Source organism: Nomascus leucogenys, chromosome 10, assembly GCF_006542625.1.
Source record: "Nomascus leucogenys isolate Asia chromosome 10, Asia_NLE_v1, whole genome shotgun sequence".
NCBI lineage: Eukaryota > Metazoa > Chordata > Mammalia > Primates > Hylobatidae > Nomascus > Nomascus leucogenys.
The window spans coordinates 58,391,974-58,417,457 of NC_044390.1; the positions used below are offsets into that span (position 1 = coordinate 58,391,974).

Below are 25,484 nucleotides of genomic sequence, written 5' to 3' on the forward strand. Positions count from 1 at the left end.
TCGCTCTTGTTGCCCATGCTGGAGTGCAATGGCATGATCTTGATCTTGGCTCACTGCAACCTCCGCCTCCCAGGTTCAAGTGATTCTCCTGCTTCAGTCTCCCAAGTAGCTGGGATTACAGGCATGTGCCACCATGCCCAGCTAATTTTTGTATTTTTACATTTTGTGTAAAATTACACATTTTGTGTTTTCAAACCCGTTTCTACAAAACAACCCATGTTGCCCAGGCTGGTCTCAAACTCCCAGGCCCAAGTGATCCACCAGCCTGGTCCTCCCAAAGTGCTGGGATTGCAGGCTTGAGCCACTGCGCCTGGCCTGGGCTTTGTTTTCTTATCAGAGAATGAACTGGTAGGAATTGGGAAAGGCATGAGAGACTCGGGGTCCTTCCCCACTTGTCAGACCCTCTTTTCTCTTTGGAACACCCAGGGATCTTTCTCAACCAGGCTGGATCCCATCCCCAGTACTCCAAGGGTATTTACCCAACGTCCCAATCCCCACAGTATAGGACTCTTCATCAAATCCTCCTCTTAGGCAAGCTAGGTCCTTCCAGGATCCTAACACTGAAGGTCCATGGGACACCCTGGATTCTCATGGACACACTACACCGGCTAGGAAAACCTGGCCCCTTTAGGAAAAGCACTTCTGCTCCTACTGGCATTAACAGGCATTCCAAGACTTTTCATAGCCCGTGAGACGCCAATGTCACCTTTAGTCCAACCAGTGCCCTAAGGGTGGCATTTTCCTACCTTCCTATAACGACCCCCGGGATTGCCCAGGGTTACAGCCTCTGTCCCGTGAGCCGCCAGACCCTGGCCCCGCCCCCGTCCCCCCAATTGGCCCGGCCGGGTCTGGGGGCGGGGCGTTTGCCCGGCCTTTCCAGGGCCCGGGAACCCCAGGAGGAAGCTGCTGAGCCATGGGCGCCTACGCGCGGGCTTCGGGGGTCTGCGCTCGCGGCTGCCTGGATGCAGCAGGCCCCTGGACCATCTCCCGCGCCCTGCGGCCACCGCTCGCGCCTCTCTGCTTTTTCCTTTTGTTGTTGCTGGCGGCTCCCGGTGCTCGGGCCGGGGGATACGAGGTGAGTGGGGCCTCCAAGCGGAAACGTACAGTAGGCAGAGTGAAACCCCGAATACAGTCTAGAGGTGTGGGTGGGTCTGTCCTGTGGGTGTCTAGTGAATGGATAATGATATGACAGTGGGGTCTGAGTGCGTGCTTTGTGTCATTGCGAGGTCTGGCTGTGCGCATCTGAGTATAGGACTGTGTCTGATTGTACCTGCCTCCGTGTCTCCGGGATGCTTGCCTAGACTTTGTCTGCACTTAACTGTGGGATTGGAGGGGCAGGAGGTGGCAGGGGGTGAGCAGTGTATGTGTGGCGGGAGGTGCTGGCGGAGAGCTGGGACTCTGGAGTCTGCCTGAAATTCCAGCCTAGCTCTTACACTTCCTGAGTGTGTGACGTTGGGCAAGTCACCTATCCTCTCTGAGCCTCAGTGCCTTCATTTGGAAACTGGGGATAACATCGCCCCACCTCCCAGGGTGGCCGTCTGCTGTTGGCAAATGCTGAACAAACATCAGCTCCTTCTATTATTATTTTCCCAGAGTGTGAATGAGAGCTGCCCTGTGGGATTGTGCAAAGTGGGAGTTGTATCTATGAGCACAACTATGTATGTGTGTGTCCTGCCTGGGAGGGCCTGGCCTCCTCTGCACATAGGCGAGATCAGGCCTCTCTGAGTCACTCACCTCCAGATTAAGACTTACTCTGCAGCCCCCGACCTCCGGGGTTATTGACAAGGTATGTGTGTTTGGGGTCCCTGTGCAGACATGCCCCACAGTGCAGCCGAACATGCTGAACGTACACCTGGTGCCTCACACACATGATGACGTAGGCTGGCTCAAAACCGTGGACCAGTACTTTTATGGAAGTGAGTAGAGGATGGGGACTGGTCCCTGGGATCCCCATGGTCCCGGTAATCCCTTCTGGGTCCTGGACATTAGGGTGGGGCCAGTGTCACCCTAATATCCAGGGCTTGGGCTCCTGTGTCTAGGAATAACCCCCTTGGCTCTGCTGTGCCCTGAGAGCCTTATCCCTGTTATCCACAGTCAAGAATGACATCCAGCACGCCGGTGTGCAGTACATCCTGGACTCGGTCATCTCTGCCTTGCTGGCAGATCCCACCCGTCGCTTCATTTACGTGGAGATTGCCTTCTTCTCCCGTTGGTGGCACCAGCAGACAAATGCCACACAGGAAGTCGTGCGAGACCTTGTGCGCCAGGGTGAGCCTGCCCCAAGGAAGTGAAAAGAGGAAGCCCAGCCCAGCTTCTGCTTCTGCATCTCTGGTTTCTGAGATTTTATCATGCCATCTGCAAACTGTACAACATGCGTGTCGCTCCGCCTGCCTGGACTCTCCATTTGGAGAACTCCTATACATCCCACAAGGCCCCACCTGCAGTGCATCCTCTGGAAAGCCTGCCATGCAGGCGGGCCTCTTTCCCATATCTGGGAACTATGGCCTGGGAGCGACCCCTCTTGTCCTTCCGCCAGAAATGAGTACACAGGCAGGCTTTCACATTCCCAGTATCAGCCACCCTGCTCCCACTCCTGGCTCTGACCGCTGACCCTGACCTTGCCTGTCCTGGCACAGGGCGCCTGGAGTTCGCCAACGGTGGCTGGGTGATGAACGATGAGGCAACCACCCACTACGGTGCCATCGTGGACCAGATGACACTCGGGCTGCGCTTTCTGGAGGACACATTTGGCAATGACGGGCGACCCCGTGTGGCCTGGCACATTGACCCCTTCGGCCACTCTCGGGAGCAGGCCTCGCTCTTTGCGCAGGTGCGACCCGGGACCTCTCTTGGGCCCACTCCTTCACTCACTCTGGCTCCTCCCTCGCCCACTCAAACCCCGCCCCCTCCCTGCAATCTCACAAAGACCTGCCCCTTGAGTGAGCCGTAAGGCCAGTGGCTTTTGAGCTCTGGCCTCAGCTGGCTATGCCCAGCCCCAGGCTGACCCAGCTCCAGCTGGCTCCGCCCTCTCCCCTAATAGGCCCCTCTTGGTGTTCTGGCCCCACCTACTAGCTAGGATCCTGGCTCCTCCCTAAACTGGGTGGCAAGTGGATGCCTAGGCTGCCTTAAAAACAGCTTCATTACCTGTGCTCAGACCCTATCCATCCTCAGGCTATGGAAGGGGGAACCTCATTCCTGGAGTCAGGCCTGCTCTGAGCTTTGACAGCGCTGGGGAGGTGAACCTGGGTTCTGATGTTGGACCTGCCCTCTCCCTGCTAGCCCAGGGTGGTGAGTTCTGAAACTTCCCCAAGCTTGGAAATAAGCTGGAGGCCTCTCTGTTTGAGCCCTACGTGTTTTTGTTTTGTTTATTGTTTTTTGTTTTTGTTTGAGACAGAGTCTTGCTCTGTCATCCTGGCTGGAGTGCAGTGGTGCAATCCTAGCTCACTGTAGCTTCAATCTCCCGGATTCAAGCGATTCTCCTGTCTCAGCCTCCCTAGTAGATGAGACTGCAAGAGCGCACCACCACGCCTGGCTAATTTTTAATTTTTTTGTAGAGACAGTCTGCCTGTGTTGTGCAGGCTGGTCTCAAAAACTCCTGGATTTAAGTGATCCTCCTGCTTTGGCCTCCCAGAAGGCTGGGATCACAGGCAAGAACCATCACACCGACCTAGCGCTGCTTTTTAACCTGTGCTCTGACCTGCCCCTCCCAAGCAGAGGGGAGTTTGGTGGTGAGAGGGCTGGGCACTAATTCACACTGCCTTTTCCTCCCTCATCCCCAGATGGGCTTTGATGGCTTCTTCTTTGGGCGCCTTGATTATCAAGATAAGTGGGTACGGATGCAGAAGCTGGAGATGGAGCAGGTGTGGCGGGCCAGCGCCAGCCTGAAGCCCCCGACCGCGGACCTCTTCACTGGTGAGGGGGCTTGGTGAGGGCAGGGCCAGCCATGGTGCCACACACTCAGAAGGGTCCTGGGTTTGATATCTGCTTTGCTGTCACTGTCCTGCAATTCCTATAGTCTGGGAATAAAGGCCCTGCATTTCCTTTTGCATTGGGACACAAATTCTGAAGCCCATCCTGGGTGGGACATGGCCGGCTTTCAAACCAGGGCAGGTCTGGGTGATGGGCCACCCCTTGAACCTGGTGTGACCTGCAGGTGTGCTTCCCAATGGTTACAACCCGCCAAGGAATCTGTGCTGGGATGTGCTGTGTGTCGATCAGCCAGTGGTGGAGGACCCCCGCAGCCCCGAGTACAACGCCAAGGAGCTGGTCGATTACTTCCTAAATGTGGCCACTGCCCAGGTAACCCTGGTGTCCAGAACCTTCGAGTCCAGTATATACAATGCAATGAGCCCCTTCCATGGTACAGGCATCCCCTAACACGTTCTCCTTATTTTTAATTTTTTTGAGACAGAGTCTTACTCTGTCACCCAGGCTGGAGTGCGGTGGTGTGATCTCGGCTCACTGCAACCTCCGCCTCCTGGGTTCAAACAAGCACATCCAGCTAATTTTTGTATTTTTGCACTGGGGTGTCATCATGTTGGCCAGGCTGGTCTTGAACTCCTGACCTCAAGTGATCCACGTGCTTTGGCCTCCCAAAGTGCTGGGATTACAGGCGTGAGCCACCATGCCTCTTTATTTTTAATTTATTTTTAATTAATTCATTTTTTTCGACATGGAGTCTTGCTCTGTCACCCAGGCTGGAGAGCAGATCTCAGCTTACTGCAACCTTCAACTCTTGCCTTCAAGCGATTCTCCCACCTCAGCCTCCCGAGTAGCTGGGACTCCAGGCGCGCACCACCACATCCAGCTAATTTTTTGTATTTTTAGTAGAGATGGTGTTTCACCATGTTGTCCAGGCTGGTCCCAAACTCCTGAGTTCAAGTGATCCGCCTGCCTTGGCCTCCCAAAGTGCTGGGATTACAGGCATGAGCCACCGCACCTGGCCTCTATTTTTAACATTTTTATTTATTATTTATTTTTTTTTTTTTGAGACAGAGTCTTGCTCTGTCACCCAGGCTGGAGTGCAGTGGCATGATCTCAGCTCACTGCAACCTCTGCCTCCCGGGTTCAAGCCATTCTCCTGCCTCAGCCTCCTGAGAAGCTGGGATTACAGGCACCTGCCACCACGCCCAGCTAATTTTTGTATTTTTAGTAGACAGGGTTTCGTCATGTTGGCCAGGCTGGTCTTGAATTCCTGACCTCAGGTGATCTGCCCGCCTCAGCCTCCCAAAGTGCTGGGATTACAGGTGTGGGCCACTGTGCCCAGTCTATTTTTAACATTTTTATTGAGAATTCCTTTTTAATTTTTTTTAGACTCACTCTGTCGCCCAGGCTGCAGTGCAGTGGCACGATCTCGGCTCACTGCAACCTCCACCTACTGGGTTCAAGTGATTCTTCTGCCTCAGCCTCCCGAGTAGCTGGGATTACAGGTGCCCACCACCATACCCGGCTAAGTTTTATGTCTTTTTAGTAGAAAGGGGGTTTCACCATATTGGCCAGGCTGGTCTCGAACTCCTAACCTTTTGATCCACCAGCCTCAGCCTCCCAAAGTGCTGGGATTACAGGCGTGAGCCACCGCGCCCAGCCTTTAACATTTTTATAATTAAAAAAATTATTTTTTCACAGAGATAAGGTCTCACCATGTGGCCCAGGCTGGTCTCAAACTTCTGAACTCAAGTGATCCTCCTGCCTTGGCCTCCCAAAGTGCTAGGATTATAGGTGTGAGCCACCATGCCTGGCATAACACGTTCTCCTTAAAACATTTTTTTTCCTTTCTTTAAAAATTGATGGCCGGGCATGGTGGCTCATGCCTGTAATCCCAGCACTTTGAGAGGCCGAGATGGGCAGATCATCTGAAGTCAGGAGTTTGAGACCAGCCTAGCCAACATGACGAAACCCTGTCTCTACTAAAAATACAAAAATTAGCCAGGTGTGGTGGCACACGCCTGTAATCCCAGCTACTTGGGAGGCTAAGGCAAGAGAGTCGCTTGAACCTGGGAGGTGGAGGTTGCAGTGAGCCGAGATCATGTCACTGCACTCTAGCTTGGGCAACAGAGTGAACCTCTGTCTCAAAAAAAAAAAATTGTTTTAGATTAATTTTTTTTTTTCTTGAGACAGGGTCTTGCTATGTGGCCCAGGTTGGTCTTAAACTCCTAAACTCAAGCGATCCTCCTGCCTCAGTCTCCTGAGTAGCTGGGATTACAGGTGTGAGCCCCTGTAATCATGTTCTCATGCCCCTTGGAGGAAGATGCTATTCTATTCACCATCACGATATCCCCCTCCTGGATTTATGTGCATTCCTCATTAGAAGAGATATCATAGGCCGGGTGCAGTGGCTCACGCTTGTAATCCCAGCACTTCGGGAGGCTGAGGCGGGCGGATCACGAGGTCAGGAGATCGAGACCACGGTGAAACCCTGTCTCTACTAAAAAAATACAAAAAAATTAGCCGGGCGTGGTGGCGGGCGCCTGTAGTCCCAGCTACTCGGAGAGGCTGAGTGAGGCAGGAGAATGGCGTGAACCTGGGAGGCGGAGCTTGCAATGAGCCGAGATTGCGCCACTGCACTCCGGCCTGGGCGACACCGCAAGACTCCGTCTCAAAAAAAAAAAAAAAAAAGAGAGATAGCATAGGCTGGGCAAGAGATAGCATGGCATGGTGTGGTGCCTGGATGCCCTCTTCTAGGTAGTGGGTCCAAGAGAACTGCTCAACAACCAGTGGCTACTTTTATCTGTGTCCCCACGCTCCCATGTGCCATACCCCCACCCATGCCTGTATGTGCACCCAACATCCTTGACCCCATATACATCAAAACACAACTATACACAGGGATGGCCCAGGATTCTCTGGCCTCAGGACTCCCCTCTTGCCTGCAGGGCCGGTATTACCGCACCAACCACATTGTGATGACCATGGGCTCGGACTTCCAATATGAGAATGCCAACATGTGGTTCAAGAACCTTGACAAGCTCATCCGGCTGGTAAATGCGCAGGTCAGTGTGCCTACCCTGTGGTACCCTTTTGCACATGTGCGCTTGCATCCGGGGGCCTTGGGTCATGTGCATAGCTCTCAGTGCTGTCTTTGTTTTCTATTGTTCTATTGTGGCCATTCTATAACAAATGACCACACACTTAGCAGCTCAAAACAACAGAAATACATTGTCTTACAGTTCGGTAGGTAAGAAGTCCAGCATGAGGCCGGGCGCGATGGCTCACGTCTGTAACCCCAGCACTTTGGGAGGCCAAGCCGGGCGGATCATGAGGTCAGGGATTCGAGACCAGCCTGACCAGCATGGTGAAACCCTGTCTCTACTAAAAATACAAAAATTAGCTGGGTGTGATGGTGCACGCCTGTAATCCCAGCTACTCGGGAGCCTGAGGCAGGGGAATCACTTGAATCCGGGAGGCAGAGGTTGCAGTGAGCCGAGATCATACCACTGCACTCCAGCCTGGGCCACAGAGAGACTCTGTCTCAAAAAAAAAAAAAAAAAAAAAAAAGTCCAGCCTGAGTCTCACCAGGCTATAATCAAGGTGTTGGCAAGGCTGTGTTCTTTCTGCAGTCTCTAGGAGAGAATATAGTTTCCTTGCTTTTTCCAACATCTAGAAGTTGCCCACATTCAAAGTCTTGGCTCCATCTTCAAAGCCAACCACATAGCATCTTTCTGACCCTGTTTCTGTAATCACATCCCTTTCTCTCATTCTCACCTCTTCTGCCTCCCTCTTCTACATTTTTATTTATTTATTTATTTATTTACTTACTTACTTAGAGATGGAGTCTCGCTCTGTCGCCCAGGCTGGAGTGCAGTGGCGTGCTCTCGGCTCACTGCAACCTCCACCTCCCGGGTTCAAGCGATTCTTCTGCCTCAGCCTCCCAAGTAGCTGGGATTACAGGCATGTGCCACCAACCCTGGCTAATTTTTGTATTTTTAGTAGAGGCAGGGTTTCACTATGTTGGCCAGGCTGGTCTCAAACTCCTGCCCTCAAGTGATCTGCCTGCCTGGGCCTCCCAAAGTGCTGGGATTGTAATCTGAGGTGGGCGGATCACTTGAAGACAGGAGTTGGAGACCAGCCTGCCCAACATGGTGAAACCTTGTCTCTACTAAAAATACAACAAATTAGGTGGGTGTGGTGGCACTCATCTGTAAGACCAGCCACTCCGCTGGCTGAGGCAGGAGAATCGCTGGAACCTGGGAGGCAGAGGTTGCAGCGAGCCGAGATCGTGCCACTCTACTCCAGCCTGGGCGACAGAGTGAGACTCAGTCTCAAAAAAAAAAAAAAAAAAAAGTTTATTGAGCACCTACTGTGTACACTGGGGACACAGCACGTGCAAAACAAACATCCTTTTTCTCACATAGATCACTTTCTTGTTCCTCCACCTTGCTCAGGTGAAAGTGCACCTCCATTCATTATAAAAATTGTGTCTAGGCCGGGCACGGTGGCTCATGCCTGTAATCCCAGCACTTTGGGAGGCCGAGGCGGGTGGATCATGAGGTCAGGAGATCGAGACCATCCTGGCTAACATGGTGAAACTCCGTCTCTACTAAAAAATGCAAAAAATTAGCCAGGCGTGGTGGCAGGCACCTGTAGTTCCAGGTACTCATGAGGCTGAGGCTGGAGAATGGCATGAACCTGAGAGGTAGAGCTTGCAGTGAGCCGAGATTGAGCCACTGCACTCCAGCCTGGGCGACAAAGCGAGACTCCGTCTCAAAAAAAAAAAAAAGTTGTGTTTTTTGGTAACAATCTGATGGTCCTGCAAAACGATTATTCCTGCCCTATAATCTCACACTGAGTTTTTCCACAAAAGTATTTTTTTTTTTTTTTTTTTTTGAGACAGAGTCTTGTCGCACAGGCTGGAGTGCAGTGGCGCGATCTCGGCTCACTGCAGGCTCCGCCCCCTGGGGTTGACGCCATTCTCCTGCCTCAGCCTCCAGAGTAGCTGGGACTACAGGCGCCCGCCACCTCGCCCGGCTAATTTTTTGTATTTTTAGTAGAGATGGGGTTTCACCGTGTTAGCCAGGATGGTCTCCATCTCCTGAGCTCGTGATCTGCCCGCCTCAGCCTCCCAAAGTGCTGGGATTACAGGCGTAAGCCACCGCGCCCGGTCTCCACAAAAGTTTTTAATAATGAAGTTAGAATTATTGTAAAAGTTTAGTAAAATTTCAGGTTTATTCTTGCATCTCTGAAATCCTTTTAAAAAAGGCTAGTGGTCATGTTTGACTTCAGCCAAAATTCATTTTCACACCCGACCATTGGCTTGCACGCCAAATATGTATTTAGAGAAACTGAACCTACGGGATGCATGAATGTGCACACATATGTGGAAGTGTGGGCCCCCAGGAAGGTGCGGACTCCCGAGGGCTCACTCTGTCGCCTCCCCCAGCAGCAGGCAAAAGGAAGCAGTGTCCATGTTCTCTACTCCACCCCCGCTTGTTACCTCTGGGAGCTGAACAAGGCCAACCTCACCTGGTATTTGGGGAAACTGGGGAGCTTGGGGGGGTTGGCATGCCCCGTGGGTCACGACCCTGCCCTCAATGCCCCTGCCGCTGTAGGTCAGTGAAACATGATGACTTCTTCCCTTACGCGGATGGCCCCCACCAGTTCTGGACCGGTTACTTTTCCAGTCGGCCGGCCCTCAAACGCTACGAGCGCCTCAGCTACAACTTCCTGCAGGTGGGTAGGAGCTGGGCTAGAGGGGGCATGCACCCCTGAGGCCCGACAGGCTGGGCGCCCCAACATACCCCTCTGCCTCCAGGTGTGCAACCAGCTGGAGGCACTGGTGGGCCTGGCGGCCAACGTGGGACCCTATGGCTCAGGAGACAGTGCAGCCCTCAGTAAGTGTCGGGCCCAAGAGGGGAAAAGGTTTGCGGCTGAAGCTGGAAACCACCCCTAGGCCGCCCCCCTCGAGTTTCTTCTTTTTTTTTTTTTTTGAGACGGAGTCTCGAATCTGTCTCCCAGGCTGGAGTGCAGTGGCGCGATCTCGGCTCACTGCAAGCTCCACCTCCCGCGTTCACGCCATTCTCCTGCTTCAGCCTCCCGAGTAGTGGGACTACAGGCGCCTGCCACCACGCTCGGCTAATTTTTTGTATTTTTAGTAGAGACGGGGTTTCACCGTGTTAGCCAGGATGGTCTCGATCTCCTGACCTCGTGATCCGCCCGCCTTGGCCTCCCAAAGTGCTGGGATGACAGGCGTGAGCCACCGCGCCCGGCCGTCCTCGAGTTCCTTCTTAAAGCCTCTAAGAATCCTGACCGCCAGCACCGGACCTTTCGTTTCCCCTTGGGGTCTGAGCTGAGTCCCACAGAACCTCACCGGACTCATTGTCTATGAGCAGATGAGGCGATGGCTGTGCTCCAGCATCACGACGCCGTCAGCGGCACCTCCCGCCAGCACGTGGCCAACGACTACGCGCGCCAGCTTGCTGCAGGCTGGGGGCCTTGCGAGGTGCGCGGGGCGAGACTTGGGAGACACGGGGGTGGAGACAGGAAGGGGCGGGGCCAAGGCCTGAGAAAGGGGACAGAGACGGGTGTGAGGCGTAGCCGAGAGCCGTGTGGCGGGGCTAGAAGGGCTCGTGGGGGCGGGGCTTGTAGGAGGCGGGGAAAGATACAGGAACGGGGCGGGGCTTTGGAGGGGAAAAGGAGGCGGAGAGTGGGCAAAGAGGAGGCGGAGACAGCTATGGGGTGTAGTCAAGGGCAGCAGGGTGGGGTTAGAAGGGCTTTTGGTGCGAGTCTTGAGGGAGGCGGGACAGAGACCGGAACGGGGCGGGGCCTGAGGAGAGGGGAGGAGTCAGGCCTGGCGTCCAGAACCCACCGATCCCTTTGCGCTCTTCCGCAGGTTCTTCTGAGCAACGCGCTGGCGCGGCTCAGAGGCTTCAAAGATCACTTCACCTTTTGCCGACAGCTAAACATCAGCATCTGCCCGCTCAGCCAGACGGCGGCGCGCGTGAGCCGGGACGGGAGGGGTGGATCTAGGTCAGACGGGCTTTAGAGGGGGTAGTTGGAAAATGTTTTTGGAGGACTATACAGGAGTGAAATTACGTGGGCTGCGAAGCTGGGTCAGGACAGAGAACAACGCATCTCGAGGGGGCTTGGCCTTAAGTGCCGTGACCACACCAGGACCACCCAGGGGCGTTTCTGTGCAAAGTGGGTGGGTTTGGTGAAGGCCGGCTGTGACCCATGCCCTCTCTGACCCTCCCTCCCCAGTTCCAGGTCATCGTTTATAATCCCCTGGGGCGGAAGGTGAATTGGATGGTACGGCTGCCGGTCAGCGAAGGCGTTTTCGTTGTGAAGGACCCCAATGGCAGGACAGTGCCCAGCGATGTGAGCCCAGACAACGAATATTTCCCCGCTGGAACTCCTCCCCCAATGGGCATTTCCTCATCGCCCCCATGGATAGCGCCTGCCTCCATGAATATTTCCCACTCATGCGTATCTCTTCCCCCCTCTTGTATCTTCACCCTCTGCCCCTTAATATCAGTCTCCCCTTAGGAACATCTGCCTCCTGTGAGTGGTCCTCCCTTTTTTATTTTTTTTTGAGACGGAATCTCGCTCTGTCACCCAGGCTGGAGTGCAGTGGCGCTATCTCGGCTCACTTCAAACTCCGCCTCCTGTATTACAGGCATGAGCCACCGTGCCTGGCTAGTCCTCCATTTTAATACCCCGCTTCCCCAGGAAAATTTATTGCTGTTTATGGACATCTCCTTCATTCCAGAAAACGTCCTCCCCCAAACCTCTTCCTCCCCAGAGAACCTGCCTCAAGGGTTTCTTACCCTACTTCCTCCTTCACTATCCCGACTCCGTAGTCTCTCCGCCCTCTCAGTGGGGTTTTTTCCACCTGGTGAATCTTCTCTGCAATCATTTCCTTGGAATCTGACTGTCCCCCCACCACACACACCTCCATTTCCTTTCCCCATCTCAGGACTCTTTTCATTCCTTGAGTTTTTTGTCTCCATGCATGTATAGCTTTCCATGGGTACTCTTGACTCAGTTTCCCTCCTCCTTTATCCGAGGTGGTGATATTTCCCAGCTCAGACAGCCAGGTGCACCCTCCGGAGCTGCTGTTCTCAGCCTCACTGCCCGCCCTGGGCTTCAGCACCTATTCAGTAGCCCAGGTGCCTCGCTGGAAGCCCCAGGCCCGTGCACCACAGCCCATCCCCAGGAGATCCTGGTCCCCTGCTTTAACCATCGAAAATGAGGTGAGACCCCATTTCAATCCCCTTTCCTGCTCCTGTGACAAATTTGAAGTGTCATGGTGAGCTGTGTGGACTCTGGGTCAGCAGGTCCCTAGGCTCATGACCTCCTGTCACAACTCCCCTCATTGTGTGTCCTTGAGCAAGTGACCTTTGTGTAAGCCTCAGTGTCTTTTCCTGGGACTGTTATGAGGACCCAGTGTGATCATGGGTGACACTTGACAGATATGTCAGAGCTGGTGGCAGGTGGTGGTTTGCAATTTTGGCAGGGACATTTCAGGGAAGGTGTTCCCGATAAAGGTGACATTTAAGATATGACCTGAGGGAGGGAGCCATGTGGCTATTTGGAGGAAGAGAGATCCAGATGGGGAGAGAATAACAGGCACAAAAGCCTTCAAGCAGGAGAGTGTGCAGAATTCCAGGAGCCACAAGGAGCTCAGTGTGGCTGAAGCAGGGTGAACAGGTGACAGGTCAGACCTTGAGAGCCTTGAGGACCAACAGGAAGACTTTGTCTTTTGCCAGTCGTTGTTTCTCATGTGTCTAATCCTGGCTCTTTGGGAGGCTGAAGCGGGAGGATCACTTGAGCCCAGGAGTTGTCCCAGCTAATTGGGAGGCCCAGATGGGAGGTTTGTTTGAGCTGGGGAGTTCGAGGTTGCAGTGAGCAATGATTGTCCCACTGTACTCCATCCTGGCAACAGAGTGAAACCCTGTCTGAAAAGAATAATAGTAAAATAGGACGGGCATGGTGGATTATACCTGTAATTCTAGCACCACGGGAGGCTGAGGTGGGTGGATCTACTGAGATCAGGAGTTTGAGACCAGCTTGGGCAACATGGTGAAACCCAGTCTCTACAAAATATACAAAAAATTAGCTGGGTGTCGTGGTACATGTCTGTAATCCCAGCTACTTGGGGGCTGAGGAAGGAGGATTGCTTGAGCCCAGGTTGCAGAGGTTGCAGTGAGCCGAGATCGTGCCACTGCACTCCAGCCTGGGTGACAAAGTGAGACCCTGTCTCAATAAAATAAAATAAAAGAAGTTCTGCAGTAGGACTGTTCATGTTCGGAAGAAAACATCTTTTTTATATTTTTATTAAAATAAAATGAAAGAAAAGAAGTTAAAACATTCCCACAGGCCCCTAAAAGTCTTGTGAGTTCTGGCATTGTGGTTCACACATCAGATGCCCAAGTTGGCCCTGGTCCGCAGCAGAGGAGGGCTTTGATGAGACTTAGGGTATCACAGGTGTGCTCTGGCTGTTGTGGGGAACAGATTGTAGGCAGCCAGTGTGGAAGTGCAGGGACCTGGAAGGGGTTGACTGCACTAGCCCTGGAAGGCCCTGGTAAGAGGTGGCGAGATTGAAAATAAGGTTGGGGGGGCCGGACGCGGTGGCTCACGCCTGTAATCCCAGCACTTTAGGAGGCTGAGGCAGGCAGATCACGAGGTCAGGAGATCGAGACCATCCTGGCTAACACGGTGAAACCCTGTCTCTACTAAAAATACAAAAAAATTAGCCGGGCATGGTGGTGGGCATCTGTAGTCCCAGTTACTCAGGAGGCTGAGGCAGAAGAATGGTGTGAACCCGGGAGGAAGAGCTTGCGGTGACCCGAGATGGCGCCACTGCATTCCAGCCTGGGCAACAGAGCGAGACTCCATCTCAAAAAAAAAAGAAAAAAAAGAAAAGCCTGGGGTGGGCACGTTGGCTCATGCCTGTAATCCCAGGACTTTGGAGGCGGGCAGGTCACCTGAGGTCAGGAGTTTGAGATCAGCCTGGCCATCATAGTGAAACCTCTTTGTCTGTACCAAAAATACAAAAATTAACTGGGCGTGGTGGTACATGCTTGTAGTCCCAGCTACTCAGGAGGGAGAGGCAGGAGAATCGCTTGAACCCAGGAGGTGGAGGTTGCAGTGAGCCGAGATCATGCCACTGCACTCCAGCCTGGAGCAAGACTCTGTCTCAAAACAAACAAAAAAAGAAAATCAGGTTGAATGGCTGGGTGTGGCACACTGCTTGAGCCCAGGAGTTGGAGACTAGCCCCAGGCAACATAGTGGGACCCCCATCTCTAGAAAACAAATTTAAATTTTTTTTTTTTTTTTAATTTAGTAGAGATGGAGTTTCACCATGTTGGCCAGGTTGGTATCAAACTCCTCACCTCAGGTTATCCACCCAACTCAGTCTCCCAAAGTTCTGGGATTACAGGTGTGAGCCACCGTGCTTGGCCCTAAAAAGAATTTTAATTGAAAAAAAAAAGGGGGCCGGGCGCGTTGGCTCATGCCTGTAATCCCAGCACTTTGGGAGGCTGAGGCGGGTGGATCATGAGGTCAGGAGTTCGAGACCAGTCTGGCCAATATGGTGAAACCCTGTCTCTAATAAAAATACAAAAATTAGCCAGGCATGGTGGCATGCGCCTGTAATCCCAGCTACCCAGGAGTCTGAGGCAGGGGAATTGCTGGAACCTGGGGGCAGAGGCTGTAGTGAGCTGAGATTGCACCCCTGCACTCCAGCCTGGGCGACAGAGCAAGTCTCTGTCTCAAAACAACAAAAAAAAATCCGGCTGGGCATGGTGTAGGATTACATGCCTGTAATCCTAGTACTTTGGGAGGCCAAGGTGAGCAGATCACTTGAGGTCAGGGGTTTGAGGCGAAACCCCGTCTCTACTAAATATGAAAATTAGCCAGGCGGGGTGGTGGGCGCCTGTAATCCCAGCTACTTGGGTAGCTGAGGCACTTGAACCCAGGAGGTGGGGGTTGCAGTGAGCCAAGATTGCACCACTGTACTCTAGCCTGGGCTACAGAGTGAGACTCAGTCTCAAAAAAAAAAAAAAAAAAAAAAAAAAAAAATTAAAAAACACACGCACACACACAAACCCACCTGTGGACCCTTTTCTGCCCAGCACATCCGGGCAACGTTTGATCCTGACACAGGGCTGTTGATGGAGATTATGAACATGAATCAGCAACTCCTGCTGCCTGTTCGCCAGACCTTCTTCTGGTAAGGGAAGATCACCAGGCCTGAGGGTGGGGTGGTGGTGCTCAGCATGGAGCTAGGGCCCCTTACCTAACTCTCACCTGCCCCAACCCCAGGTACAACGCAAGTATAGGTGACAATGAAAGTGACCAGGCCTCAGGTGCCTACATCTTCAGACCCAACCAACAGAAACCACTGCCTGTGAGCCGCTGGGCTCAGATCCACCTGGTGAAGGTCAGGGACTAGGAATGATGAGTGGGCAGTTGGGAATGGGGGAGTTATGGAGCCCAGGAGGGTGGTGGGCCATGTGTAGAGTGAGGGTAGGGGAGGATTTACTTTTCCTTCAGATCAGTGGGCTAAGACCCACAGATCTGCAGGGGGAATATTTGAGGGTCCTTCCATAGAGTTGATATTCATGGCTGGTTGTATGAGAGTCTCCCCGTAGGACACATCATACAAAGCCATTCACATCTGCTGTGGACATTTACATACTTAGTGTTGGAAATTGGGGGTGGGGCGTTCCCACTTGGCCCATGAATCAGGAGAGCCAAATATCACTGCTTGAAGAATTCACCAAAGTCTATATAGTAAGAGGAGCTTCTATCTGGAGTGGATATTTGAGAGTCCACCCTTGGATTGATTGGGTTTGGGCGAGTCTCAGGGTGAATGCCTGTGGGTGCATCTGTCTAGGAACAGTGGTTTCCCAGGGCCTCTCATTGATGTTTGACTTTCATAGATGACAAAACTCACATTTGTCCACATTCAAGAGCCTCGCATTTCATGTGAGTCCCTTTGAGATGAATGTCTGCATATCTGTATATAGTTTTGCCTGTTCTAATAGAGTTAGCCAAATTAACTGTGACTAGAATAAGAGAAGAATATTTTCTTCTAACAAAAAGTCTGGCTGTTAGTCCCAGAGAAGGTGGGGTGGTTCCGTAATCACCCAGGACCTCCTCTTCTTTTTTTTTTTTTTTTTTTTTTGAGACGGAGTCTTGCTCGGTTGCCCAGGCTGGAGTGCAGTGGCGCAATCTCGGCTCACTGCAAGCTCCGCCTCCCGGGTTCACGCCATTCTCCTGCCTCAGCCTCTCTGAGTAGCTGGGACTAAAGGCACCCGCCACCATGCCCGGCTAATTTTTTTGTATTTTTAGTAGAGACGGGGTTTCACCGTGGTCTCGATCTCCTGACCTCGTGATCCACCCGCCTTGGCCTCCCAAAGTGCTGGGATTACAAGCGTGAGCCACCGCACCTGGCCTGGGACCTCCTCTTCTATCTCATTGCTCTGCCTTCCCCAATATTCAGTTTCCACCTCATGGTCCAAGATGGCTGCTGAAGCTCCAGCCGCCACATCTGTGTTTGAGTCAGTAGCAGAGGGAGAGGGGCCAGGAACATTGTTGACACCACGTGGATCACTTTCTATGGGGCAAACTGTGGTCACTCAGCTACTGATAGCCTCAGGGAAGACTGGACAATATAGTCTTTATCCCAGGTAGCCATGTGCCAAGCTAGAATCCTGTTCTATGGGGCAATGGTTAACAAGAGGCATTTATGCCACACTCAGGAGTGATGTGGCAAGCCGGGTGCAGTGGCTCATGCCTGTAATCCCAGCACTTTGGGAGACTGAAGCAGGAGGATCACTTGAGCATAGGAGTTCAAGACCAGGTGGGAGCATTTGCTGATCAGGTGCCTACATGGTGATGCCCTGTCTCAAAAAAAAAAAAAAAAAAAAAAGAGGCCGGGTGTAGTGGCTCATGCCTGTAATCCCAGCACTTTGCGAGGCCGAGGCAGGCGGACCATCTGAGGTCAGGAGTTCGAGACAAGTCTGGCCAACATGGATAGAAACCTCATCTCTACTAAAAATATAAAAATTAGCCGGGGGTGGTGGCAGGTACCTGCAATCCCTCTACTCGGGAGGCTGAGGCAGGAGAATTGCTTGAACCCAGGAGGCGGAGGTTGCAGTGAGGTGAGATTGTGCCACTGCACTCCATCCTGGGCAACAAGAGCAAAACTCTGTCTCAAAAAAAAAAAAGAAAAAAGAATTATGTGGGCCAGGCGCGATGGCTCACGCCTGTAATCCCAGCACTTTGGGAGGCCGAGGCGGGTGGATCACGAGGTCAGGAGATCAAGACCATCCTCGCTAACACGGTGAAAACCTGTCTGTACTAAAAATACAAAAAATTAGCCGAGCGTGGTGGCAGGTGCCTGTAGTCCCAGCTACTTGGGAGGCTGAGGCAGGAGAATGGCGTGAACCCAGGAGGCGGAGCTTGCAGTGAGCTGAGATCGCACCGCTGCACTCCCGCCTGGGCGAAAGAGCAAGACTCCGTCTCAAAAAAAAAAAAAAAAAAAAGAATTATGTGGCAGTGACTGAAGGTTGACCTTGATGTAGGCCTTAATGGGGTTTATGGCCAGGGTTGGGGGACATTTGTAGGACTCACCTCTGCTCGGGTACAGACTGACACCCACCTCACCCGTGTGCCCGCAGACGCCCTTGGTGCAGGAGGTGCACCAGAACTTCTCAGCCTGGTGTTCCCAGGTGGTTCGCCTGTACCCGGGACAGCAGCACCTGGAGCTAGAGTGGTCGGTGGGGCCGATACCTGTGGGGTGAGTGGCACAGGCTGGGAGAGGGGTGTGGAAGCAAAGGCAGAGTGGGGTTTATCCAAGGCTCACAACCTTGCCATCCCATTGGGTACAGCGACACCTGGGGGAAGGAGGTCATCAGCCGTTTTGACACACCGCTGGAGACAAAGGGATGCTTCTACACAGACAGCAATGGCCGGGAGATCCTGGAGAGGAGGTTGGGGGTGACTGAGAACACTGAGGGGGTGGTCTGTGGTGTGTTGGGGCCCAGGGTTGGTGGCGGAATTTGCTGATTACATGAGTGTGGGAGACAGAGGATGAAGGAAGGGTGAAGAGTGGGGGAGCCAGGCCGGGTGCAGTGGCTCACGCCTGTAATCCCAACACTTTGGGAGGCCGAGGTGGGCGGATCACGAGGTCAGGAGATCGAGACCATCCAGGCTAACATGGTGAAACCCCGTCTCTACTAAAAATACAAAAAACTCAGCCAGGTGTGGTGGCGGGCACCTGTAGTCCCAGCTACTCGGGAGGCTGAGGCAGGAGAATGGCGTGAACCTGGGAGGCGGAGCAGTGAGCCGAGATCACGCCACTGCACTCCAGCCTGGGTGACAGAGCGAGACTCCATCTCAAAAAAAAAAAAAAAAAAAAAGAGTGGGGGAGCCAGATCCCAAGCCTGACCAGCTCACCCCCAACCCCAGGCGAGATTATCGACCCACCTGGAAACTGAACCAGACAGAGCCTGTGGCAGGAAACTACTATCCAGTCAACACCCGGATTTACATCACGGTAGCTCTCCCCCACCCTGCACCTCCCCACCTCGATAGAAAGGGAATCACCCCTTATCTGCAGCATCTCAAAGCTGCCTGGGGTTGGGGTTGACTGCCCTCCACTTTTACCCTTCAACCCCCAGGATGGAAACATGCAGCTGACTGTGCTGACTGACCGCTCCCAGGGGGGCAGCAGCCTGAGAGATGGCTCGCTGGAGCTCATGGTGAGTGGGTCAGAGCCCCATCCAAGCCAGGGTCCTCCCAACCCGGCCCCCTGCTGGACCTTGAAGGCTGTTTCTAGCCCAGTTCTCTGCTTTCGGGCCCCACTAAGCTGAGGACTCCGTTTCTTTCTTTTCTTTTCTTTGAGACGGAGTTTTGCTCTTATTGTCCAAGCTGGAGTGCAATAGTCCTATCTCAGCTCACTGCAACCTCTGCCTCCTGGGTTCAAGCGATTCTCCTCCCTCAGCCTTCCGAGTAGCTGGGAGTACAGGCACACACCATCATGCCTGGCTAATTTTGGTATTTTTAGTAGAGATGGGGTTTCACCATGTTGGCCAGGCTGGTCTCAAACTCCTGACCTCAGGTGATCCACCCACCTCGGCCTCCCAAAGTGCTGGGATTACAGGCGTGAACCACCGCGCCCGGCCAAGGACTCCATTTCTGTGTGCAACGTTTCCTCTCCGTTTTTCTCCATTTCCTACCCAGGCTCCCTCCAGTCTCTGGCGTGCCATATCCAGGCCCCCCTGTTAGGCACTTACCTCCTTCCGGCCTGGTTCGCATGCCTACTTGGATCCTACCTCTGCTGGGGTTGCCCTACCAGACCCTCACCTTCATCCTCATCCGTTCCTCCCACCCTTTAATTTCTCTTGACATTCCCACACGCCCTTACCCAGTTTCTGGCCCAAGGACACCCACAAACCCACGACTCTCACCCGCTCCTGGCCACTCTCCCCCCAGGTGCACAGAAGGCTGTTGAAGGACGATGGACGCGGAGTATCGGAGCCACTAATGGAGAACGGGTCGGGGGCGTGGGTGCGAGGGCGCCACCTGGTGCTGCTGGACACAGCCCAGGCTGCAGCCGCTGGGCACCGGCTCCTGGCTGAGCAAGAGGTCCTGGCCCCTCAGGTGGTGCTGGCCCAGGGTGGCGGCGCGGCCTACAATCTCGGGGCTCCTCCGCGCACGCAGGTGAGGGGCAGCGGGGTAGGCAGAGAGGACCGGAATGAAGTCTACCAGGGAGCCGGGTTTGGGTGCGGATTTTCCTAGGCTCAGCGGGGATCCATTTGGCCATAATTAGCCCCAAACCCTCGGGCCAGCCCCATCCCCTGGGCAGTCCCCGCCCAGTGCCAGCCCAGTCCCAACCTCCCTGGACTGTGTAGAGGCACAGCCCTAGCTCATGCCCCTAAACCACCAACTCACCTTCGGCCCCGCCCATTTCACTTTAGCCCCGCCCTCTCGCCCTCTCACCTCCCCCAGGCTCTGTCCCGCCTCACCCCGCCCCGCGGCTTCAGCCCCGCCGTAACTCCCAAAGTCTCAGGTCACATCAGTTCTGCTCCGTCGGGACTCGAACCCTAAGCTTGGGACTGACCCATTTCCCCATTGGCTCAGCCCTCCCTGTCATGGCCCTGGCCGCTCTTCTCGGCTGTGCCCTGCCAGTCTCTGGCGAAACCCCGCCCCTACAACCTAGCCCTGCCTCCTGACCTGGCTTGGCCCCGCCCTTCTCCACCCAGGCCCCGCCCCTCTCCAACTCAGCCCCGCCCTCTCTCCCGCAGTTCTCAGGGCTGCGCAGGGACCTGCCGCCCTCGGTGCACCTGCTCACGCTGGCCAGCTGGGGCCCCGAGATGGTGCTGCTGCGCTTGGAGCACCAGTTTGCCGTAGGAGAGGATTCCGGACGTAACCTGAGCGCCCCCGTTACCTTGAACTTGAGGGTAAGAAGGGCAGAATTGAGAAGGAGATCGGAGAGAGGCAAGAGAGAGGGAGAGAAGGGAAACCTGGCTTTGCCCCAACTCATCTGGGCCCATCCCCTTCCCCGCAGGACCTGTTCTCCACCTTCACCATCACCCGCCTGCAGGAGACCACGCTGGTGGCCAACCAGCTCCGAGAGGCAGCCTCCAGGCTCAAGTGGACAACAAACACAGGTGGGGCCCTGGTCAGGGGTAGGGAAGGGGTGGAGTCTTACCTGGGGCTGGCAGGTGGGGGCAATGTGTGAGGCATGGGATGTTGGCCAGGACCCAAAAAGGTCATGAGGGTATGGTGCAGAGTCCAGACCCAGGTTAGGGGCTTAAAGGATCTGAAATGGGTGCGGCAAACCAGGAATGCGTCTTGAGGTTTGTGGGTGGTGTTTAGTCCCAAGAACAAGATTTGAAAATCCCCATCCGTGTCTAGTTCTGGGAGGGTGTTCGTCACCTCTAGGGTCAGATTGAGGGTATGAGGACATTGGACCTGGGGGTGGTATTCAGGGCGGGGGAAGCAGGTTAAGAGTCTGGGATTGAGGCCCTGGAGACAGATTTGGGGATGTGCAGCTGTGTCTAGACCCAGGGGAGGAAGCATAGTGGGGTGAGTCAGAGGAAGTCTGCACCTTCTCACTCCTCCTTCCCCCTGCACCTCTCCAGGCCCCATACCCCACCAAACTCCCTACCAGCTGGATCCGGCCAACATCACGCTGGAACCCATGGAAATCCGCACTTTCCTGGCCTCAGTTCAATGGAAGGAGGTGGATGGTTAGGTCTGCTGGGATGGGCCCTCCAAGCCCAAGCCTCCTGCTCTGGGGGCAGACCAGACTCTCACTCTCCTCTTGGGGCTGCTGCCATTAAAATGCTACTATTAAGACTCAGGTCACTCTGTGGCTGAGTGTGGATTTTTTTTTGTCTGTTATTTGCTTGTTGGAGGGGGACAGAATTTATGACCCAGAGCCAGGTGTGGTGGCTTGCTCCTGTAATCCTAACAACTCTGGAGGCTGAGGAGGGAGAATCACTTGAGCCCAGGAGATCTAGACTAGCCTGGACCACAAAATGAGGCCCTGTCTGTACAAAAAATTTAAAAAATTAGCTGGGTGAAGTGTCTGTATTCCTGACTACTTGGGAGAATTGCTTGAGCACAGGAGGTCAAGGCTGCAGTAAGTGATAATCACACCACTGCACTCGAGCCTGGGCAAGAGAGCCAGATCCTACCTCTTTGTGTGTGTGGGGGGGGGACAGAGTTTCCCTCTATCGCCTAGGCTGGAGTGCAGTGGCGCAAGCTTGGCTCACTGCAACCTCTGCCTCCCGGGTTCTAGCGATTCTCTTACCTCAGCCTTCCGAGTAGCTGGGACTACAGGCACCCCCCATCATGCCTGGCTCATTTTTGTATTTTTAATAGAGATGGGGTTTCACCATGTTGGCTAGGCTGGCCTCAAACTCCTGACCTCAAGTGATCCACCTGCCTCTGCCTCCCAAAGTGCTGGGATTACAGGCATGAGCCACTGCAACCAGCCTGGATCCTATCTCTTGAAAAAAAAATTAAAAATTAGAAAATTGGCCGGGCGCGGTGGCTCATGCCTGTAATCCCAGCACTTTGGGAGGCCGAGGCGGGTGGATCACGAGGTCAGGAGATCGAGACCATCCTGGCTAACACGGTGAAACCCCATCTCTACTAAAAATACAAAAAATTAGCCGGGCGAGGTGGCAGGCGTCTGTAGTCCCAGCTACTCGGGAGGCTGAGGCAGGAGAATGGCGTGAACCCCGGGGGGCGGAGCCTGCAGTGAGCTGAGATCGCGCCACTGCACTCCAGCCTGGGTGAAAGAGCGAGACTCCATCTCAAAAAAAAAAAAAAATTAGAAAATTATCCAGATAGGATGGCGTGCATTTATAATCCCCAGCTACTACTCGGGAGGCTGAGGTGGGAGGATTGCTTGAGCCCAAAAGTTTGAGGCTACAGTGAACCATGATGGCTCCACCATACTCCAGCCTGGGTGACAGAGCAAGACCCTGTCTCTAGAAAAAAAAAGTAGGCAGGGCGTGGTGGCTCACACCTGTAATCCCAGCACTTCGGGAGGCTGAGTCACATGGATCACAAGGTCAAGAGATTGAGACCATCCTGGCCAACATGGTGAAACCCCTTCTCTACTAAAAATACAAAAATTAGCTGGGCATGGTGGCGCACACCTGTAGTCCCAGCTACTCAGGAGGCTGAGGCAGGAGAATCACTTGAACCTGGGAGGTGGAGGTTGCAGTGAGGTGAGACTGTGTCACCGCACTCCAGCCTGGTGACAGAGTGAGACTCTGTCTCAAAAAAATAAATAAATAAAAATAAAAAGTTTTTAAGTGTTCTGGGGTCAGTTTGCAAGCACCAATAGCATATGTTTCTTAGGCCCCCTCTGATGTGACAAGGACTGGCCCAGGGTGGACAGGGAAGCCCAGGGAGGGTGGTATCATGTTGGCCCTCTGATGTTTCCTCTGAGAACCCCTCCAATGGGCCAGTCAGCATGGGCCACCTAGGGATGCCAGGGTGGGGTGCCAGGGGACACTTTGCTGTGGTCCCACTTGAGGCATGGTCACCAGATGTGCTGTTTTTCTTTCTTTCTTTTTTTTTTTTTTTTTTTTTGAGACGGAGTCGCGCTCTGTCGCCCAGGCTGGAGTGCAGTGGTGCGATCTCGGCTCACTGCAAGCTCCGCCTCCCAGGTTCACGCCATTCTCCTGCCTCAGCTTCCCGAGTAGCTGGGATTACAGGCGCCTGCTACCACGCCCGGCTAATTTTTTGTATTTTTAGTAGAGACGGGGTTTCACTGTGTTAGCCAGAATGGTCTTGATCTCTTGACCCCGTGATCTGCCTGCCTTGGCCTCCCAAAGTGCTGGGATTACAGGCGTGACCCACCGCGCCCAGCCCAGATGTGCTCTTTTTCAGGTTTCCTTCTTGATGGAGGGCTGGGCCAGGTTGTGAGGCCTGAAAAGGGCTCCCTGCACCCATCTGCCATATTGGACCTGTTACTGGAGGTATCACCCCCACCAAAAATATTTCTAAGTCCCCTCCTATGGTAGTGACTGGCCTGGGCTGAGTAATAAGGACTGTGTAGTACTCTCCAGGCTCAGCCCTGGTCCCACGTGTGTCCCTGTTTTAACATGTGACCCCCACAAAAAATCTTTTATAAGTCCCTCTCCAGGAAGAGAGATTGGACCTGGCCAACCAGAGAGGCCTGGAGAGGGTGACCTGAGTTTGCCCACAGCCCCATGTGGGCTCCTTCATAGGAGGCTCTGAGTGCAAAGGTTCCTGTGTCCCAGCCAGTGGTAGGGACTGGTCGTAGCCAAAGAAGGAGGCCAGCAGAAGGATCACAGGTGGGCTGCCATCCTGCAGAGGCCTCTGATTGTGAGATGTGCCTCCAGGAAATATTTGTAAGTCCTTGGGGATGGGGTGGGGATAAGGAAACAGCTTAGGCCAGCTGGGAACCCTAGGGCAGAGCACCCCAGGCCTAGTTTTGGTCACACATGGGGCCTGGTTCCTGGATGTGCTCCTTGAAAATTTGTCTAAGTCACCCTCTAAAGACAGGGATTATTACAGGTGAGACAGAGAGTTGTCCTGCTGCATAGAATCTGGCCACAGGATGAACCCCCTGAAAACTTTAAAATGTCTCCTTCTGATTGAGACCATCCTGGCCAACATGGTGAAACCCCATCTCTACTAAATATACAAAAAATTAGCTGGGCATGGTGGCGGGTGCCTGTAGTCCCAGCTACTGAGGAGGCTGAGGCAGGAGAATGGCATGAACCCGGGATGGGAGACTGGGTCTCCCTCTATCACCCACGTTGGAGTGTGCTGGCCTGATCAAAACACACTGCAACCTCAGAATCCTGGGCTCAAGCAATCCTCCCATCTCAGCCTCCCAAACTGTTGGGATGACTTGCTTGAGCTGCCATGCCCAGCATCTCCCAAATTTTTCTAAGGCCGCCTGTAGAGGCTGGGAATCAGCACTGGCCATTTGGGGAATCCGTGGAGGGTGGCCCGGGCCCAGCAGGCTATCCTCTGACTGCTTTGGGCGGAGATACAAGTTGGAGTGAGACCCTGACCAGGTGGCATCTGGTGGGGTAGGGGAAGGTCCAGGTCCAGCGAAGTCTCACCGGTGGTCGGGCGCCACTTGGTGATCACTCTGATATCGTCCCTGGAGCTCGGTTGTCGCGTGTGAGGGACAAGATCCGGCCGGAGAGCCCAGGACAGTGTTCTAGGAGACCGAGGGAGATGGCAAGGTCTTCTTGGCCACCACACGCGGTACTGCATAACGGACTCTCCTGAGATAGTTACTGTGGGATCCGGGGGAGCCTGAGATCATTACTGCAGGATGGGAGTCCACGGTCTTTGAGAATCGCAGAAGAGTGGCGTATGAAGGTCTCTCTGCCCTTGGAGACCGACTGGTGCCGTCGCAGGTGAATGGGGTAGGGTGCCCTGGGCTCAGCCACTTTCTCATCTGATACCAGCTTGTTCACAGCATCACTGGATATATTTTCGTTCTTTTTTTTCTTTTCTTTTCTTTTTTTTTTTTTTTTTGAGATGGAGTCTCGGTCTGTCACCCAGGCTGGAGTGCAGTGGTGCTCACTGCAAGCTCCGCCTCCCGAGTAGCTGGGACTACAGGCGCGGCTAACTTTTTGTATTTTTAGTAGAGACGGGGTTTCACCATGTTAGCCAGGGTGTTCTTGATCTCCTGACCTCGTGATCCGCCCGCCTCGGCCTCCCAAAGTGCTGGGATTACAGGTGTGAGCCACCGCACCTGGCCTCTTTTTTTTTTTTTTTTTTTTTTTAAGACAGAGTCCCGCTCTATTGCCCAGGCTGGAGTGCAATGGCACGATCTCGGCTCACTGCAACCTCTGCCTCCTGGGTTCAAGTGATTCTCCTGCCTTAGCCTCCCGAGTAGCTAGGATTACAGGCCGTGCCACCACGCACGGATAATTTTTGTATTTTTAGTAGAGACGGGGTTTCACCATGTTGGCCAGGCTGGTCTCAAACTCCTGACCTCAAGTGATCTGTCTGCCTCGGCCTCCCA

The 25,484-nt window shown here is 53.8% G+C and overlaps 1 protein-coding gene across 3 annotated transcripts; it reads left to right on the top strand.

Moving 5' to 3' along the window:
• The first annotated feature begins 837 nt into the window (after positions 1–837).
• On the top strand, positions 838–21,312 carry MAN2B1 (mannosidase alpha class 2B member 1). Of its 3 annotated transcripts, none has more exons than XM_030820739.1 (24): positions 838–1,075; positions 1,814–1,916; positions 2,095–2,268; positions 2,637–2,830; positions 3,780–3,912; positions 4,154–4,299; positions 6,873–6,989; positions 9,377–9,462; positions 9,546–9,666; positions 9,749–9,827; positions 10,326–10,435; positions 10,826–10,933; positions 11,194–11,310; positions 12,000–12,185; positions 15,070–15,167; positions 15,260–15,377; positions 17,623–17,741; positions 17,833–17,934; positions 18,413–18,500; positions 18,625–18,705; positions 19,439–19,666; positions 20,251–20,406; positions 20,514–20,616; positions 21,091–21,312. In XM_030820739.1, the coding sequence occupies exons 1-24, from the start codon at positions 914–916 to the stop codon at positions 21,201–21,203; spliced, it is 3,042 nt and encodes a 1,013-aa protein (XP_030676599.1). In that variant the 5' UTR covers positions 838–913; the 3' UTR covers positions 21,204–21,312. The 3 variants fall into 3 exon arrangements, with proteins under 3 accessions (XP_030676599.1, XP_030676600.1, XP_030676601.1); XM_030820740.1 differs by having other exon boundaries at positions 9,380–9,462; XM_030820741.1 differs by lacking the exons at positions 15,070–15,167; positions 15,260–15,377.
• Positions 21,313–25,484: the final 4,172 nt, after the last annotated feature.